Source organism: Cavia porcellus, unplaced genomic scaffold, assembly GCF_034190915.1.
Source record: "Cavia porcellus strain 051 isolate PalLab524CR breed Dunkin Hartley unplaced genomic scaffold, mCavPor4.1 scaffold_1, whole genome shotgun sequence".
Classification (NCBI taxonomy): Eukaryota; Metazoa; Chordata; class Mammalia; order Rodentia; family Caviidae; genus Cavia; species Cavia porcellus.
This window is the reverse complement of record NW_026947484.1, coordinates 200,805,645-200,821,704: the sequence shown is the minus strand read 5'-3', so window position 1 is coordinate 200,821,704 and position 16,060 is coordinate 200,805,645. Positions and strand designations below refer to the sequence as shown.

Below are 16,060 nucleotides of genomic sequence, written 5' to 3'. Positions count from 1 at the left end.
TGACACACTGTGACTTATTAAATATTCGCTGACATGAACAAATGCCACACCTGCCATCTGTTCATCCCTCACCTGGAATGTCTTTCACCCCAGGGCCACCTCTTAGAGCTCACACCTTGTTTCCTCCAGGCAGCTTCCCCACCTGGCTCCCAGTGAAGGTATTGCCAGAAATTAGAGCCATTTTCAAAGCGTTCTGGAGGCTTGGCAAAGGCTCTTAAACAGGAAGGGCCGACCACAAAGGAAAAGATGGTAACTGAACCAAACTCATTTCTGCTCATTACAAGATACCAAGACTGAGGCAAGCCCCAGAGAGGAGAAAGGCATGTGCACCTATCTTGGGCGAAAGACTTGCTTTGAAAACACGGAAGGAGTATAAGGAATAAAGTAAGGAAGAGAGGAACAATCCAATAGAAAGATGGGCAAAAGACTAGATTGTTATGTTTATGTTTGGATGTCCCCCCAGAGCCTCATGCAGTCATGGAGGTAGCTGAATCTAGCATTTGTGACTGGTTCATTGTCAAGTGCTGGGATTGGCAGTGTGAGTGCTGTGTCCACCAGGCTGCACACAAGGTAAGGGAGGGAAGGAGGTGTGCTTTCCCTTTTGCCCTTTTTGGTCCTGTTGCCTTTGGTACCTGCTGCTGCCATGAATGGCTGCCCCTGTGCCATGTCCCCTTGCCCGAGTATGGACTGGAACCCCCAAAATACTATGAGCTAAATAAACCTTTTCTTCCTTCATTTTGGGTGTTGGGTATTTTGTCTCAGCACTGACAGAAAAATAACCAGACACAGATCTTCACAAGAGATATACAAATGTCCAATAAACATATGAACACATGCCCAGCTTCTTAGCCAATAGGGAAAGACAAATTTCAACTACAATGGGATGTATCACATCTCATAAAATTGCTAATTTTAAAAAGTCTTAATGTGCCTGATTTTTTATTAAGGCTCTGGAACTGCTGGTGTGAGTGTAGGTTGCTACAACTCTTTTAGAGATTGCTACAGTCACTTGAGAAGACTGCTTGGATGTATTTCCTGACTCCGATGCTCCACCTGCTCTGTAACCTGCAGTTCCACCCCTAGATTCGTGTGCAGCAGTGTTGTGTCCCTGTGTCCATGAAGTGAGACAATTCCTCTGGACCACTTATCACCATATGCCTATTTTAGAATCAGTATCACATTGCTTTGAAAAGTTATTTTACTGAAATGTTAGAAGAGTTTTAGATTTATAGAAAAATCGCATGTTTCCCTCGACTCCCACGCCCAACTTCTTGTTACTGAAGTCTTATAGTCGAGCGGTGTCACACTGTTTTCATTAGATTTTCAGAGTCGATCTCTGGAAGAGCGAATCCTTCTTGTTACTATTTGCTTTGTAAAAGGATACTGAACGTGGACTTTTATTCTCCCATAAATGTTTTATCGTTTTAGAATAACTTTGTCAAATTCTGCCAGAACTCTTGCATGTACTTTTTGTTTTAAAAAAGAATTTGTGGTTTAAAACATTTTATTTCTTTTTGCTTAAATCTTGCTGCACATACTAATTAGAGAAGACAGGCCTCTTCAGACTAATTCATTGAACATATATTTAACAAGAACCTATTCTGTGCCCAGACCCTGCCCTATCTGTATAGGGCGTATGCTAGACAAAGGCTCTTGCTCTCCTGGTACATATAATGTTCTCCTGGACAGGGACTTTAGAGTGATAAGATAAATGTAGAATATCTTTCTGTTTATTTAAATATCCTTTGTCTTTTGAGTGTCTTTTCGGGGAAGCCTTGCCCTTTTTGTTCATCCCTGGCTATCTTATGGTTTGCTTATTTTCTATTTTATTTCCTTGTTGGTTGTTATCATATAGAGCAGTGATGGAAGACGTTTCAGATCTGTCAATGATAGCAACATCCCACCGTGGCACGTGAGCCTTAGGTCCACCACCGCTGACCGAGGTAAGCCATCGACTGGGGGCAGTTGTTTCTGTGTTTCTAGCAACCTTGCCCAATCTTTTACTTGTTCTGTTTGTTGTTTCTGTTTGGTTTTGTAGGAAGATGAGTACATAACCTGCCACGAAGGCCGGCTTTGTCTTCTCCTTTTCAGTCCTTACGCTTCATTTCTTACAGCAGTGCTGGGGATGGAGCCTGGGGCCTCTGACCCGCTAGGCAAGGGCTCTACTACTGAGCTACAGCCCCAGCCCTGCGCTTCAGTCCTTTTCCTTATCTTATGGCATCGGCTTAGTCCTCCATTGTACCCTGAGGAAACAGTGATAGTGGCATGGTTGACTGTCCCTGCCCTGAAGAAGATGCTTATAGAGGTTCTTAGTAAGGTACTGCCAAATGCATGTTCTGCATGGGTTGGGATCATTGTAGTGATTGTTAGTGCAGCGACACCCAAATGGCCATTTCCGTGTTGAACATTCTTGGAATGATCGCTATGATTTTTTAATATACTGTTGAGTACAGTTAGATAGTATTTTAGTGAGAATTTTACACCCATGTTCATGAAAAAGGCTTCTAATTTATTGTGTGCATGTATCATCCTTGTCTGCCTTGGAGGCAGATGAATGGGGTGGGCTTCTTTCTTTTCCTGTGTTCTAGACTGAGTTGTTTCAGAAGAAGTTTCTTATTTCTTGGGAATCTGAGGAAAACTCAGCCATATGATTGATGATTTGGTTTGGGGGATACTGAAGGAAAGGGGAGAGATCTTTGATTTAACTGTTTAATAGTTGTTTATTTTTATACTGATTTTTCCAGATATTTAATGATGTATAATTACTAAGATACTCATTTTAGTTAATTGTTATATTGTAGCTGATTTCAGTTTTTAAGTTTTTATTAGCACGTTTCATTACAAAATGATTACACTTGGTACGGGGAGTTGCGATGTGTCCATAACACAGCGTAACTCTGTTTTCTGCCCCAGCCCTCTCCCCCCTCTCTCCTCCTGCCCACCAGCACGATTCATAAAGCTAAATCTTGGAAGCAGCCTACGTGTCCATCAGCAGATGAATGGATAAAAACGATGATATTTGTAGGCAGTGGGGAACTAGTTTGCCATTAAGAAGGATAAACTTGAGTCACGGGAAAATGGATGGACCTTGAGAGCATAATAATAAGGAAATAAATCAGACACATGAGCTTAAATACTGCAGGGTTTACCCTACATAAGAAACCCAAAAATACATAAAGAGCAAAATAAGAAAATAGGAAAAGGGAGGTCTTTCTCAAAGAGGAAGAGGAACAGGAGACCGAGCATGGGAAAGAAAGGGAAAATGGAAGAAAAAAAGAAATGGAAAAACATGGACAGAACTTCTTGTTTAAATCCTTATTATTTCTATCGTCTCTCTCATGAGAAGTTTAGTCTCTAAAGGACAAAATTGAGACTTTTTTCATAATTCATCTTTGTTTTATGTATTTCATGGATTCTTTTTAAAAATTATTATTTCCTGTTTCTTTTCATTTACTTGCTGCTTTTTTCTGCCTTTCCTCAAATGACAGCTTGGTTGGTTTCCAGTTCCCTTCATTTTTGGGTAAATAGAGTCATTATGTGTACTGCCTCACTGTCTTCCATGAATTTGATACGTGGTAATTTCGCTATCGCTGCGCTCTGAAGTCCTACTGACTTCCCTCACGGTTTCCTCTTATTTAGTTGTATGTTTTGAGTTTTGCAATCTGGTACAAGTTTAAAATGTTGTCATTCTGTCATAAATCTCTAATTGTGTCACCAGGTGATCAGAGGTGACCTTGGGCACGATACTGAGAATTTCTGGAGGCTTCTTTACTGACGTCTCTAATGGCACTGGATGGTTCCATGTTGGGTTGAAAGTTTTGTGTTATCAGTCAGGTTACTCAAATCTTTTGCATCTCTGCTCAGATTTTATCAATTTGACTACAGTTTCTGAGAGAGATATATTAAAATCCTAAAGGGCAACTGCTGATTTATCTGGCTGTTTCTTATTGGGTGTGTATTTCAAACTGATAGGCTTTTATGCAAAACAACCCACCCTGTGTAACATTCCCAGGGCCCAGGGTCTCTGGGAGGACACTGTTTATATGAAACTAAGGTTCTGTTTGAACTGTGATGTCTGCCGTGGGCTGCTCATCTCTCTTTTCCTTCTGGTGGATGAGCTCTTTGGGTGCCCATTTTTTCTGTCAACTCACTATTCCTTGGGATGCAGCTCAGCTGGGTGGTAACATGTATTTGGGTGGGTAAGTCAGCTTTCTGTTGCTGTGACAAAATACCCGAGATAAACAACTTTGGGGAGGAACAATTGTTTGGCTTAAGGTTCCAGAAATTTCAGTGCGTGGTCACTTGGTCTCATTGCCTTGGGCCTGGAGCAAGGCAGAACATCATGGCAGGGACTGCTGGTTGGAGAAAGACTGTTCATTTCGTGGTGACCCGGAAGCAAAGAAAGAGAGGAGGGGCCGAGTCCCAGTGTCCTCTTCAAGGGCATGTCCCTAATGACCTAATATCCTCACACTGGGTTCTACCTCTTAAAGGTTCCACACCCAGTGGTGCCACATGCCTGACAACCAAGCTCTTAACACATGAGCCCTCAGGGGCATTTGAGATTCAAACCATAATTCCAGGAAAGGACCAAAAGCCTGGAATTTAGTCTCTATCTGAGCTATGCATTGAAATCACCTGCAGAGCTTGAAATGCTGGTGTCCCCAGTGCTCCTCTAGGCTCTTTTCTAATCAGTCCAGATGGGGTCTGGGCACAGAAGTCCCAGGGGCAGCTAAGGCTGAGAACTCTGTGCCTCTCTCCTGAGGACAAGGATGCACCTTGGGTGCTCCAACGTCTGCTATCCTCTGCCTGTGCGTCCCCTCTGCTCCAAATCAGGAATGCTAGCTAGGTCCTCAGAACCTTGCAAGACTTTGGCCCCAGCACCGCCATTCCCAGGGGCAGTCTCTGTGGCATCTTTCTGGGGAGGAGGAGGCGGGAGCTCAGGGCCCCGCCCAGTCACCCCAGGGCTCCAGCCATGCCCCCTCCCAAGGCTACTCCCTTTCTCACACCCGTGGAGCGGTGAAAACAACCCACCCAGGGTACTGTGGGAGAGAGAACACAGCCACAGCACCAGTTCCTCCCCCCCATCTAAGGTGTCATCACAGACTCAGGTTTCAGTCCAGGGTCGCTAGGCCCTGTTGCTTTGGAGCTGTGGTGCGGTGAACATCATGGCGGGAGTCAGGTCAGAGGAGGCTCCTTCCCTTCATGGCAGCCAGGGAGCAAATGCAGAGAGGAGAGCCTGGGGAGACCCTAGTGACCTCGTTTCTCTCCACTGTACCCCGCTTCCCGAAGGTTCCAAACTCAGCAGTGCCTTTCAGCCCAGCCTGCTGCTGGTCCTGGTCTCCGGGACCTAAAGGAGCCCCATGTAGCCTTAGTGTTGGGTCCTATGAGCCACTGGTGCCCTTTCCCATTTCTCTGGCCACCCCAGAGCTGGGTTCTCGGCTGGGAGTGAGCAGCTGGTGGCAGATCCATCTCCTAGTCCACTGTGGACTTAGGCCTGGCTCTCACACCAGGTCTCTGGTATTTTTTAGGCCACATCAGGACTTGTCCAGTGCTGGGTGTCATGGTTCCTGGCCTCCTGACCTCATTGTCTGCCCCACCTGTGTCAAGGGACTCATTCAGAGTCTTTGCGGGCACCTGCCATTCTCTGGGCTGGGGGCTCTGAATACTTATGTGGCAGGAGAGTGACAATAAATGGGACGTGGACACCTTCCTCTAGAAGTACAGAATTCAATGAGGGGATCAGATGGCTGCAGTCCAGCGACACATGGCACCCTGTGTTCAAGGGATGGGGGACAATCATCACCTTTGCCTCCTAAGGGTCAAAAAGGTTATCACAGAGGAGGTGCAGAAGCTGGAGAGGGGGACAGAAATCTACTGGGAAGAAAAGTGGGGGACAGCACATTGGGCAGAGGGAAGGGCATTAGCAAAGTAAGAAGGGACATAAAGCCAAGGGTTTGGGGAGTCACAAGAGACTCAGGTCCAGGAGGGAGGCTTTCTGAACCCTAAGGGGCTCCAGCTCGTTCCTAGGTTGGGAGGTACCAGGGCAGCGAAGCTAGAGTTAAAGACACGTAAGGGAGACAGCTGACCAGCTGGGGGCAGGGTGGCCCCAGGTGAGGGATGGGAGACTGGGGGTGATGGTGGGGCTGTTCTGATGGGAGGAGGAGCAGCTCAGGATTCAAATAAGAGGGTGTTTTCACCTCCGAGTGGGCTAGGCTCGCTGTGCTTTTGGAGTACCCAGGTGGAGACTTGCAGGTGGGCCCCTGGGATGGCATAGCTGGAGCTCAGAGGCCAGCGAAAGAGCAAATTAAGGAGAGGACACTGAGGGTGAGCTTGGGAGACCCAGAGCTCTGGGGAGGCAGCTGTGGCTTGGCTGGGAGTGGGCAGCCTGAGGAGCAGGGAACAGAAGGGCAGGTGGACGGCCGGTGCCACACGGTGTGACTTGGATGGATGGGCGGATGCATGGTGCCCTGCCCACCCCTTTCCCACCTCCCAGCAAGGACTCTGTCCTCTCCCTCCCTATGGGTCTGCACCTGCGGGACCTGCTCCTCACTCTCCGTGTGCCCACCCTGTGCTGCCACCCTGAGCCAGAGCTGCCCAGGGTAGAAGGGCTGCCTGAGTCTGAGTCTGTCCTGGAACTCTGGACTGAGGCTCATGAGATAGAAAATGAGTAGACTTGGTGCCAGGCAATAATGGGCACCATGATGCTGGTGTGCAAAGTGGGGTTCCCAAGGACAGGTGGCCACAGGACCGGTAGGGGAGCCACCGCAGCCTGGCCTGCTTCCGAGGTTCAGCTGCATTGGTGACCTGGTGCTTTGGGCTCTGAGCCTCCTCCAGGCATGATCATGTATAGTGTATGCAGATCATACCCACCAGCCCGGGCATCCACCCACTTGTTGTGCCCTGCAGGGCCTGAGCCCTCAGACACTGGCCCAGAAGAGACTTTGTGCATTCTGTATTGCCAGAACCTAGATCCTGAAGTGTGAGCCGCCAGGTGGCTCCATCTCTGCTGGACACTAATGTTCCCAGGAGGCCCTCCCACCATGTTCCCAGGAAGTCCTTGAGGGAGGGCAGCTGCCCATTCTGTCGGTGGTGCTGGGCAGGAGCTGAGGATCACAGGGTCGGGGGGTGGCAGAGGCTCTTCCAGTGGGTGGAGGGGAAGACTCATCCCCTCCTGCTGCTGCAGGGGAAGACTGAGAGGCGGTGGGGTGTGGAGCAGGCTGGTGGAGTCATGCTCTTTGGGGACCCGCCCTGTGCCTGGGAGCTGAGTGCTGGCTCATTCTGACTCCTTTCTGCCAAGTGTGAAAGGAGCTGCAGGCAGTGACAGCCCAGGCTGACATGAGTCCAGAAATGCAAAGGTCACCAGCAGGGAGGCTCAGAGCTTTGCTAGTGAAACCTGAGCTGCCAGCACCACTCAGGAGCCCCAGGCCGCCTCTGTCCAGCCGCCTCTGCCCGTGTGGCGTGGCGTCCTGCAGGCAGGTGAACAGTTGGGACAAGCCTGAAGGACGGGAACTGCAGCGTGTTCCTGACACCGATAGCCAGAGGTACCCTGCACCCCATAGTCAGGGCTCGGGGCAACAGGAGATGAAAGCACGCTTGGCATTCCTGGCCAGCCCGCCTCATGGCCACGGGGACTTCCTCCTGCTGCAGCCAGCAAACAGCTGGGCTCTGCAGCCCTGCTAGTTCCTTGGCCGGTAACCAGGTCACTGGAATTAAAGGGGGCACAGCAGCAATTTCTAGAAGGCTGGAAGGCCCGCCTGGCAGAGGGAAACTAGGAGGAGGAGCACCAGGCATCCTGGGGGCACACTGACCTCTGGTGGCTTGAGACACAACAGCAAAACCGGGAAAAGGATTAAAACAAACGTTTATTTAACAAATTATATTAAGAATACAGACAATCACACAGTGAATCCTCCCTTTGCCAAGTACAGAGTCACCTTGAATAAATACGCAGTAAAGGGGCCATTCCTAAGGGCTTTGTCCAGGGCTGGCACAGTGTGAGGAGCAGGTGGATCCTCTGCAGGGAGGACGATGCCCGTCTCCGGTGGGGATGGTTTCAGCAGCCCCCAGGCCTGCGCCTGGGACAGATGAAGAAAGCCGGGCTGCCCCGAGGTGCCAGGCTGCCCTAGAGGGAGCTGGACACAGCGGACAGGGGCCCTGCTATGGGTCAGGTAGACCATGAACTGATCCATGAGCTCTGTTTTTGCGTGGTTCCCAGTAGCTGCAGGCCGGGAGCCCACACACGTGGCAAGTGACGGGCAGCCAGCAGCCTGTGGGCTGTGGAGCCCTGGGCTGTATGCAAGGGGCAGGACAGAGGCTCCCGACCTGCGACCTGTGCTCACTGCATGACGTGACGTGGTGACTGCAGTTGGGAAGTTCATCACAGGACCAGGAACAGTAGCCAGTCTGAAACCTGTGCTTACAAGAGGACACCAGCCCTGTCTCTGCCACTTGCCAGCCTGAGCCCATGTGGAGCCACCTCAGATCCCTTGTCTGTAAGGAGGGGCAGAGGGCGTCTGCTGCTGGCTCTCTCTAGGGGGAACCGCAGGAGAGATGTGCTTAGCCTCGGGCCTGGCAGGGAGAGGTGCTCAGCAAGTGCAGTCCCCGTGTCCTCCCACTGCCTTCTGCAGTGCTCGGGGCCACTGGCCGCAGGCAGCCACAGGCAGCCACAGGGTCAGGGGTAGCTCTAACCTGCTCTTTTGGAGGCCAAGGTTTCCTTCTCTCCAAGTGACAGAGGCTGTGGCTGGCACTGTTCTTGGACTTGGGGTGGGGAACAAGGCCTGACGATAAAATTTGCAAGGGGACCTGAAAGATGCCACGGCTCCCTGGCACCTCTGGGCCACTTCCAAGGCCCTCTGAAGGAGACTGTGTTTCCTCAGGGAAAAGGTGGGGATGCTGTGCTCTGGTTAGTCATTTCAGAAGGACTCTGGGTGCTGGGCAGGGACAGCAGCAGCTGTGGGACAAGTCAGAGGGGACCCAGGGGAGAGGCTGTGGCCCTTCACATTTCCAACAGAATCCTGTGCTTCCTTTCCATGGTGGCCGGGGGGGGGGGGGGGAGAAAGGGCTCCCTTGGGACTTGAAAGGTTGTTGGACCCTGGATGTGGGGCCAAGCTCCACCCTGGGCCCTGTGGGCCACCTGAGCCCATGCAGGTATGCGTGTGCACATCACCCGTGGCTCGCTTGTCCTCCTGGCTCTCAGGAGGCGTGAAACAGAGGGTTGGGGGTAGCTAAAATCTACCACAGACACCCAGGGCTCCTTAACACCATCACTGCCTAGTGAGCTTAAGCTGCCAATATCATGACGTTCCAGTCAAGGCTGTCCTCGGTCTAAATCCACGATGCCACAGAGGTCTCTCCGGCTTGCTGGAGTCCACACAGCCACTCTTCTTGGTGGCCCCCACCAGCATCTGTGGAACTTCTGGGTGTCCTTTCCTCTCTCCTGATGCCACCTTTGAGCCTCTCCAGGCTATCAGACTCTGCTTTCCATCCAGGGACTTGAGGACACAGAAAGAGATTGAGGACAAAGTGCACGAACCAAGTAAGTGGGCAGGAGAGGCCAGCCTCTGCCCCAGCCTTCCCACTGTCCCCAGCCTGCTGGACATCACCCCTCTGTGCTGGCCTCCAGTTGTGCAGGCCACTCGGTGTGGGGTCTACCACCACAAAGTCAGCAGTAAACACAGGTCCTCAGTGCTCCGGTGCCTCCAGAACACAGCTACCTTACCTGGCGAGCATGCTGGGGTTGGCTTGTCTGCTCTGTCCTGTTAAGCACCAGCCCTGAAATGGGTCCCCCTGGCCCTTTGGGCATTGGCAGGTGAGCTGAGTGCCTGGTGGCATGGGACAGCCAGCCCTCTGGGGGGGGGGACCCAGGTAGGTCTTGTGGCAGGGAACCAAGTGACCATGTCCCAGCAATGAAGAGGTACTAGAGGAAGATGAAGGCTGGCGGTGGCAGAGGCCGATCCACAGAGATGCCCTGGGGACACAGGGCGTGACACTGGCGTGTGAGGTATTTGGGTCCCTCCCCAGCTCCTGGCCAGCCCTGGCATCATCTTGTTTCTTGGGCACATAGGCTACCCATTATCCATGGGCTGTCTATGGGACCACAGACGGGGGATCTGTACTGGACCCGTCTCTGACCCCTCTGGAAGTCCCCATGACCACAGAGCCCCCCCGCCCCGGGGACCCAAAGATGCCAGACACCTATAATCTGAGGAGCCCAGAGAAACCCTGACAGCCAGTCTCAGCGAAGCAGCCCACTCATGGGTGAGGGTCTGGGCCCTGAGGGACGTAATGAACCCTGGCCTCCTGGCAGTCATTGTGGGTTAGACTGGGCACCTCTCTGGACTCTTGCAGAGAAATGTTGATGCTGGCCCAAACCAGAGGCATGGGGCACAGGGCTTTCTGGGCCAACTCGTTCCTACTGGTAGATGCCTCTGAGATAGCCTGGTTCTGGGAGCAACTGGATGTCCATGTGCTTGGGGACCCTCAGAGAATGCCCTGTGGTCATGGGCCAGGGCACCGGGCTGAGGCAGGGGGAGCTGCTGCTGGCACACGGGTGTCCATGGATGAGCCCTTCAGGGAGGGAGCATGTGGGCAAGCCTGGCATCCTGGCAGCAGCGCCCACATCCAGAATGGTGCTGGATCACTCAACTGTCCCCCCAGAAAATGAAGTCCCCTCTGGCGGCGGCAGGGGCCTGCAGTTGTCCAGCCTCTGGACGTCCAGTGTGTGGACCAGGTGAAGACGCCACAGGTGTCCACTGAGGGGCAGGTTTGGTCCTGGCCCACTGGCTCCTCCTTGCCCTTGTCTCTGGGCTGCAGGGAGATGCTTGGGCCACTTGACCCTGTTGGTGAGAGGGACTTGCTCCCTGGCAACCTTGGATCCAAGGGGGTCTCACGGGGGCAGCCAAGCTGAGGGTCTTCCGGGAGGTAAACAATGGCTTCGTGGGATTCCCTTGGAGGAAAGGAGCCAGAGGGGTCACTGGGAGCCTTGGGGGCAATGGGTGGGTGAGGTGTTTTGCAGTACAACTCATCACACAGACACGCTAGGAGCTGTGGGTCACTACGGCACACATAGATTAGTTGCGATTATGAATGGCGCCCCCAGGAGAGCTGGGGAGCCTTGTCGGGCAAGCTGCTGACCGTGTGACCACTCAGCTGCCCAGGGTCCGATCACTCGGTGTGGGAGGGGCTGGCGGGAAGGGAGGCAGTAGGGCGGGCAAGGGGAAGTAGCCCGCAGCCCCAGCCGCTGGGTCAGTAGTGTGGGCACCGGGTGGGCGCGTCTTCTCCCCGAGGAGGCGCCTCAGGACTGTGGGATCTGCTGGCACCGGGTGGGACTGGGTGGGAGCCTGGCGGCGGCGCTCTGCTCCGTGCGGAAGCTGTACTCGTACTGCGGGGAGAGAGGGCGGGAACGGAGAAGCAGTCAGTCCAGAGGACACAGGAGACCGTGGCCATGTTGAGGTGCTGATGGTCCCCCGAGTGTCCATCAGAACAGTGGCTGGGGGCTGCCCGGTGGGACACACATGGGTGATGAATGTGAGCTGCGGACATTTATACTTGGGAACACACCTCAGGGATGACAGGCTCAGGTGGGGACCGCTGATTGCTTTCATAAGCACCAGCAGTGCCCCATGCCCTGATGCCAATGCAAATCGGTGCCAGCTTGTATGGCCACCTCCCCACCCACCAGCTCACAGAACAAGAGTCCTCTGATTCCTGCTGCTAGAGGAGACCACTGTTCCTCTTGGTCAGGGACAGACCTATGATGTGACCTCAAACCTGATGTGAGGCTGGGGTGACAGAACGGAGCCACTGGTGCACCCCCAAGCCTCTTGCTTTCCTACTGTCTAGCAGCCAGGCCCAGGCCACCATCCGGGTAACAGTGGCTGGAGGCCGGCAGCCCCAGATAGTGGCACCGGCAAAGGCTGGCATCATGCTGCCCCCTGGTGGCTTCTTGGGTACATGCAGGCCACCAACAGCTGCAAACTATCCCTCTACCCACGAGTTTCAGCCTGTGTTGGATGCCTGTCAGGCACTGGCCCACGGGGTTTTCCCTCCCAGAGCTCAGAGGGCAGTGGGGAGTGGAACAGGCCCTCTCAACACAGCCCAGTGGAAGTGCTACTTCCCACAGTGGCTCACGGGATAGGGCCCCAGGAGGGCACCAGGAGGGCTGGGGGCCAGTGGCATTCTCATCTCTAGAGGACAGAGGGGGTCTGGCATGGGACACCAGAGCAGGGCACAGCAGGTGCACAGGGACCTACATGACAGCACCCATACCTGAGGGGACAGTGGTGTGAACAATCAGACACCAGCCCAGACCCAGGACACAGGGGCTGGGGAGGGCACAGAGTGTGGCTCCTCTCAGGAGCGTACTAGGACGGGTATGGAAACAGGGACAAGGGCTGGATGGGGCTGGGGGCCACACCAGGGGGCGTTTCAGGAAGAGCACGAGGTGAGAGGACAAGCCTGCACCCCGAGGAGGGGCTGGGGAGGGCGCCTAGGGGAGGGAGGCGAACTCCAGCCCCTGGGCCTCCTGAGATGCAGATTCTGGCATGGGTGCGAGGACCTGGGCAGGCCTGGGAGGCTGCATTTTCAACCCTCCAGGTAAGCAGTCGCGGGGGCTGGCGCTGGATGCGGCAGTGACATGGATGGGGAGGGTGGAGAGCAGGAGACCCTTTGATGTCAGGGCTGGTGGGAGGACGAGGAACAGTGACCAGAGGTCAGCTGAGGGCGGGAAAAGGCCCAGCGCTGGGCCGCAGCCAGGCAGGATCGGCAGGGGAGCAGGCGCTATGGGCAGCAGGCTGGGGGAGCAGTGGCTGGAGCAGAGGGCCTGGGGGAGTCAGGCCAGCCGTCTTCCTGGCCAGGAGCAGGGCTGTGTTACAGGGAAGCGCAGATGGGCCTTGAAGATGAACTGCTCAGTCCCTGCCGCACTGGTGCACTGGGGGAGGCGGGGGGGGGGGCGTCACAGGGGCTGCTGCCTCCTCCTGACCCCTGGTCTGAGCACTCCGAGACCCAGGGGGCTGGGCTTTGGGGAGCACGCAGACTGGTTTTTCCTTTTTAGGTTATCTTGGCTGCAGAAAAGCACCCTGCTCAGCTCTTGTTTTCCTTAACTCCCCAAATGAAATTTCAACATATGTCCCCCGACATAATCCCCCTTAGGCTGCGGATAACCTTCCCACAGATGCTGTCCTCTGCCCAAGATTGCCCGTCCCCAAAATGTTTGCCCAAGAGACTAGGGCTGCTTCTGGAAGCTCTTTCAGTCCCTCGGGCAAACAGCGACTACCTTTGAAGGTGGATTTGGGCCTGGATCTGTTTACCCAAGACATCAGTCTCCTGCATAAGGAAACCCTGCACTCGACTACCAACAGCAAATCCTTTTTGAATTAAAAAAATTTTCAATTAAAAAGCATTTGGTTTGCAGAGCCCTTTGCAGCTGAGCGGCGCTGGGCCAGGACACCCTCTGGTGGCTACAGGTTGCCACTGCAGCCACACGGCCACCCTAACCTAGCAGCTTGCAGGAAAGAGATGTCAGTGTCAGATGTCAGAGGACTTTCCTGAGGCCTGGGGCGCCCTGAGGCTGCGTGAGCCCCAGCTTCCACAAACCTCTGCCCACCGAGAGGGCAGCGTGCCATCGATAGGAGGTGCTCAGCTTTAACTGCACCTGACTTCCTTGCAAAAGGGGCTCTCAGACCCTCCCTGTATACACCTATGGATCATGAACCCACTAAGATGCTGTGTATGACACCACTCTGACAGGAAGCCAGCAGTCCTAGCTATGCACCAAAACTGAGGATTTAACACATTCACAACAGGGCTGTAATTTGTGTCTTGCTGCTACGGGTTCTGAGCCACCAGTGGTACCTGTGTCCCATCTGGCAGCATGGGACAGACATGCATGTGTCACTCATGTCATGCATGGTGGGAACGTGTTAGCCAAAGCAATGAAGGGGGAGGGCATTGTGTACCAGCACCGGGTGATTTTAGTGGCCAGCTGGGCAAAGCACGGCCTGCTAGTGTGTAACTGAACGTCTGATGAAGGGAAGGGGAGAGCGTACCCTCTCCGGGTCCGTCACCTGTCTTCCACTCTGAGACGCCACTACTTCCAGCACCCGAGCTTTGCAGATGAGGAACCCAAGGCCGGGGAAGGATGAGACGTCTGAGCCCTCAGAGTGAGCTGCAGCAGTGCCCAGGCCCAAGAGGACGGACAGTGGGCGGGGGGGGGGGGCGCTGAGCTGGTGGACACCATATCAGGGCGCAGATGGGTGGGAAGCAGAGCCAGCCGGTGCTGCAGCGATCTCAGGGTCCAGCAGGGTGAGGCCAGTTGTGGGGTAGGGTGGCCAGCTGGCTGCAGAGGTCTGGCCAGCTGAGGACAGAGGATGAATCTGGTCTGGGTGAGTCATGAGGTGGGCTTGGGCAGGCTGGGGAGCTGGGTGTCTGTTCTCCCACCCTCCTCCCCAGGGCCCCCTAATATGCTGCCCCCCCCCCCCGGGCCTGAGCCCCAACCTGCTGTCTTTCCGCTTTTAAATTCTCAGAGCCTTAGCTTTTTTTTTTGTACCAAGGATCGAACTCATGACCTCGCACTTGCCAGGCAGGTGCTTATGCCACTGAGCTAAATTCCCAGCCTGAGCCTTAGCTTCTTACCCCTGGCTTGACTGTCTGGAAATTTCCTCTCCCTCAAGAAGCCTGCGTCCCTCCAGCTGGCTTCTGGAGCTCAGTCCTCTAGGAGGAGAGGGGCAGGGCCACCCAGGGCAGTGCTGTGAGGCCTGAGCCCTGCTCTCCGCAAATGGACCAGGCTATTGTTGTCTGTCTGTCTGTCTGTCTGTCTGTTCTGACAGGACCTCTATGTAGTCTAGGTTGGCTTTGAACTTCTGACCCTCCTGTCTCGGCATCCCTAGTATCTGGACTGCAGGAGTCTGTGCCCACATCCAGCTGACCAAGTTGGATTTTAGGATGGTTTTTAGCCTCCTTGGGCACTAGGGCTCAGCAGGTGTGGGCACCTGTGTTTACACAAAGTAAATTCTACTCAACATCCAGGTCTGGTACCCCCGGACATGTCCACTCCCTGCATGAGTACAGGGCAGGCAGGTGGCGGAGCAGGGAAGGTGCGCTGTGTGGCCTGGCTCTTCCATCTGGCTACTCTGGGCCATGCCCTCCTGGCCTGCAAAACTGGCCTCCATGGACCCCTCGGAGTCCTGTTCCCTGCTGGAACGTCAGCTCTCCAGACATGGCAGAAAGGATCAAAGGCAGGAAGCCTGGAGGCCACTGTTCCCTGTGGACCGGGGCGTCAGGGTTTTCGAGGGAAGCCAGGATGGCGGGTGGAGGTGGGGCCCTCCACTGCTCTGGAGCTAAAAATATCTCACTCCACACCTGTGTTCAGGTGACACCTGCCAGCCGGGCTTGCAGCTCAGGGCTGTGGATGACAGGTGCTCATGATCCCTATGGTCTCTAAGACGGTGACAAGAGCGGCAGGACCTGCTAGTCCCGAACCCCCAGGGCCTGGCAATACTGGGGCAGAATCTGCATTTCCCTCCTGGTGCAGAGGAGGAAACTGGGTCCAGGAAAAGCTGAGCCTCCTGACCAAGGCCATGGGGGGCTGGGCCGCAGCGGGGAGGCCCCTGAGCCACTGACCCTCGGGGGCGGCAAGGCAGAGGAGGACTCCCCCTGGGGCCACCCTGGATGCAGAGGCTCAGCAGGATCTGCTGGCTCCTGTCTCCCCTTTCGGTTTACTTCGTGCTGCACCCCAGGCTCCCCCAAGCTCTAGGGGCAGGAGCCACACATCTGGGCACTGTGTCCCCACCCTACAGCCCGGCCCAGGGATGACGCTGGATGAGCCCAGGGCACCCCCTGCAGCAGCCCTTCCTCTGCGAGGACCCCTCGGGCCATCTCTGCCCACCAGAGCTTGGCAGTGGCCCTCTTCACACTGCTCCCTGGCCCGAGTCCAGGCCTCCCGGGAGTGACCACACCAAAGGTCCTCCTCCACCCGCTCCCTGTGCTCAGGGCCAAGACAGGGCCAGTCTCAGGAAGGCCTTGTCTCCCAACAAGGGACGAAGTGGCGGAAGGCAGGTGAGGG

General features: G+C 54.5%; 1 protein-coding gene and 1 long non-coding RNA gene across 4 annotated transcripts in view; one reads left to right on the top strand and one right to left on the bottom strand.

Annotated features, from left to right (window-relative positions):
• The first annotated feature begins 460 nt into the window (after positions 1–460).
• LOC134474263 (uncharacterized) lies at positions 461–4,630 on the top strand. Its single transcript, XR_010045009.1, has 3 exons — positions 461–570; positions 1,856–1,943; positions 2,039–4,630. It is a non-coding gene; the product is annotated as an uncharacterized LOC134474263 (long non-coding RNA).
• A 3,214-nt stretch (positions 4,631–7,844) lies between these two features.
• Positions 7,845–16,060, bottom strand: part of Mvb12b (multivesicular body subunit 12B) — a 163,820-nt gene continuing 155,604 nt past the window's right edge. For 2 of the 3 annotated variants that reach the window (XM_063227666.1, XM_063227668.1), the window contains exon 10: positions 11,320–14,353. In XM_063227666.1, coding sequence (XP_063083736.1) covers positions 14,087–14,353 — 267 coding nt within the window. In that variant the 3' untranslated portion in view covers positions 11,320–14,086. Of the gene's footprint in view, positions 14,354–16,060 lie in introns of all 3 variants that reach the window. The other variant, XM_063227674.1, reaches the window with a different exon arrangement.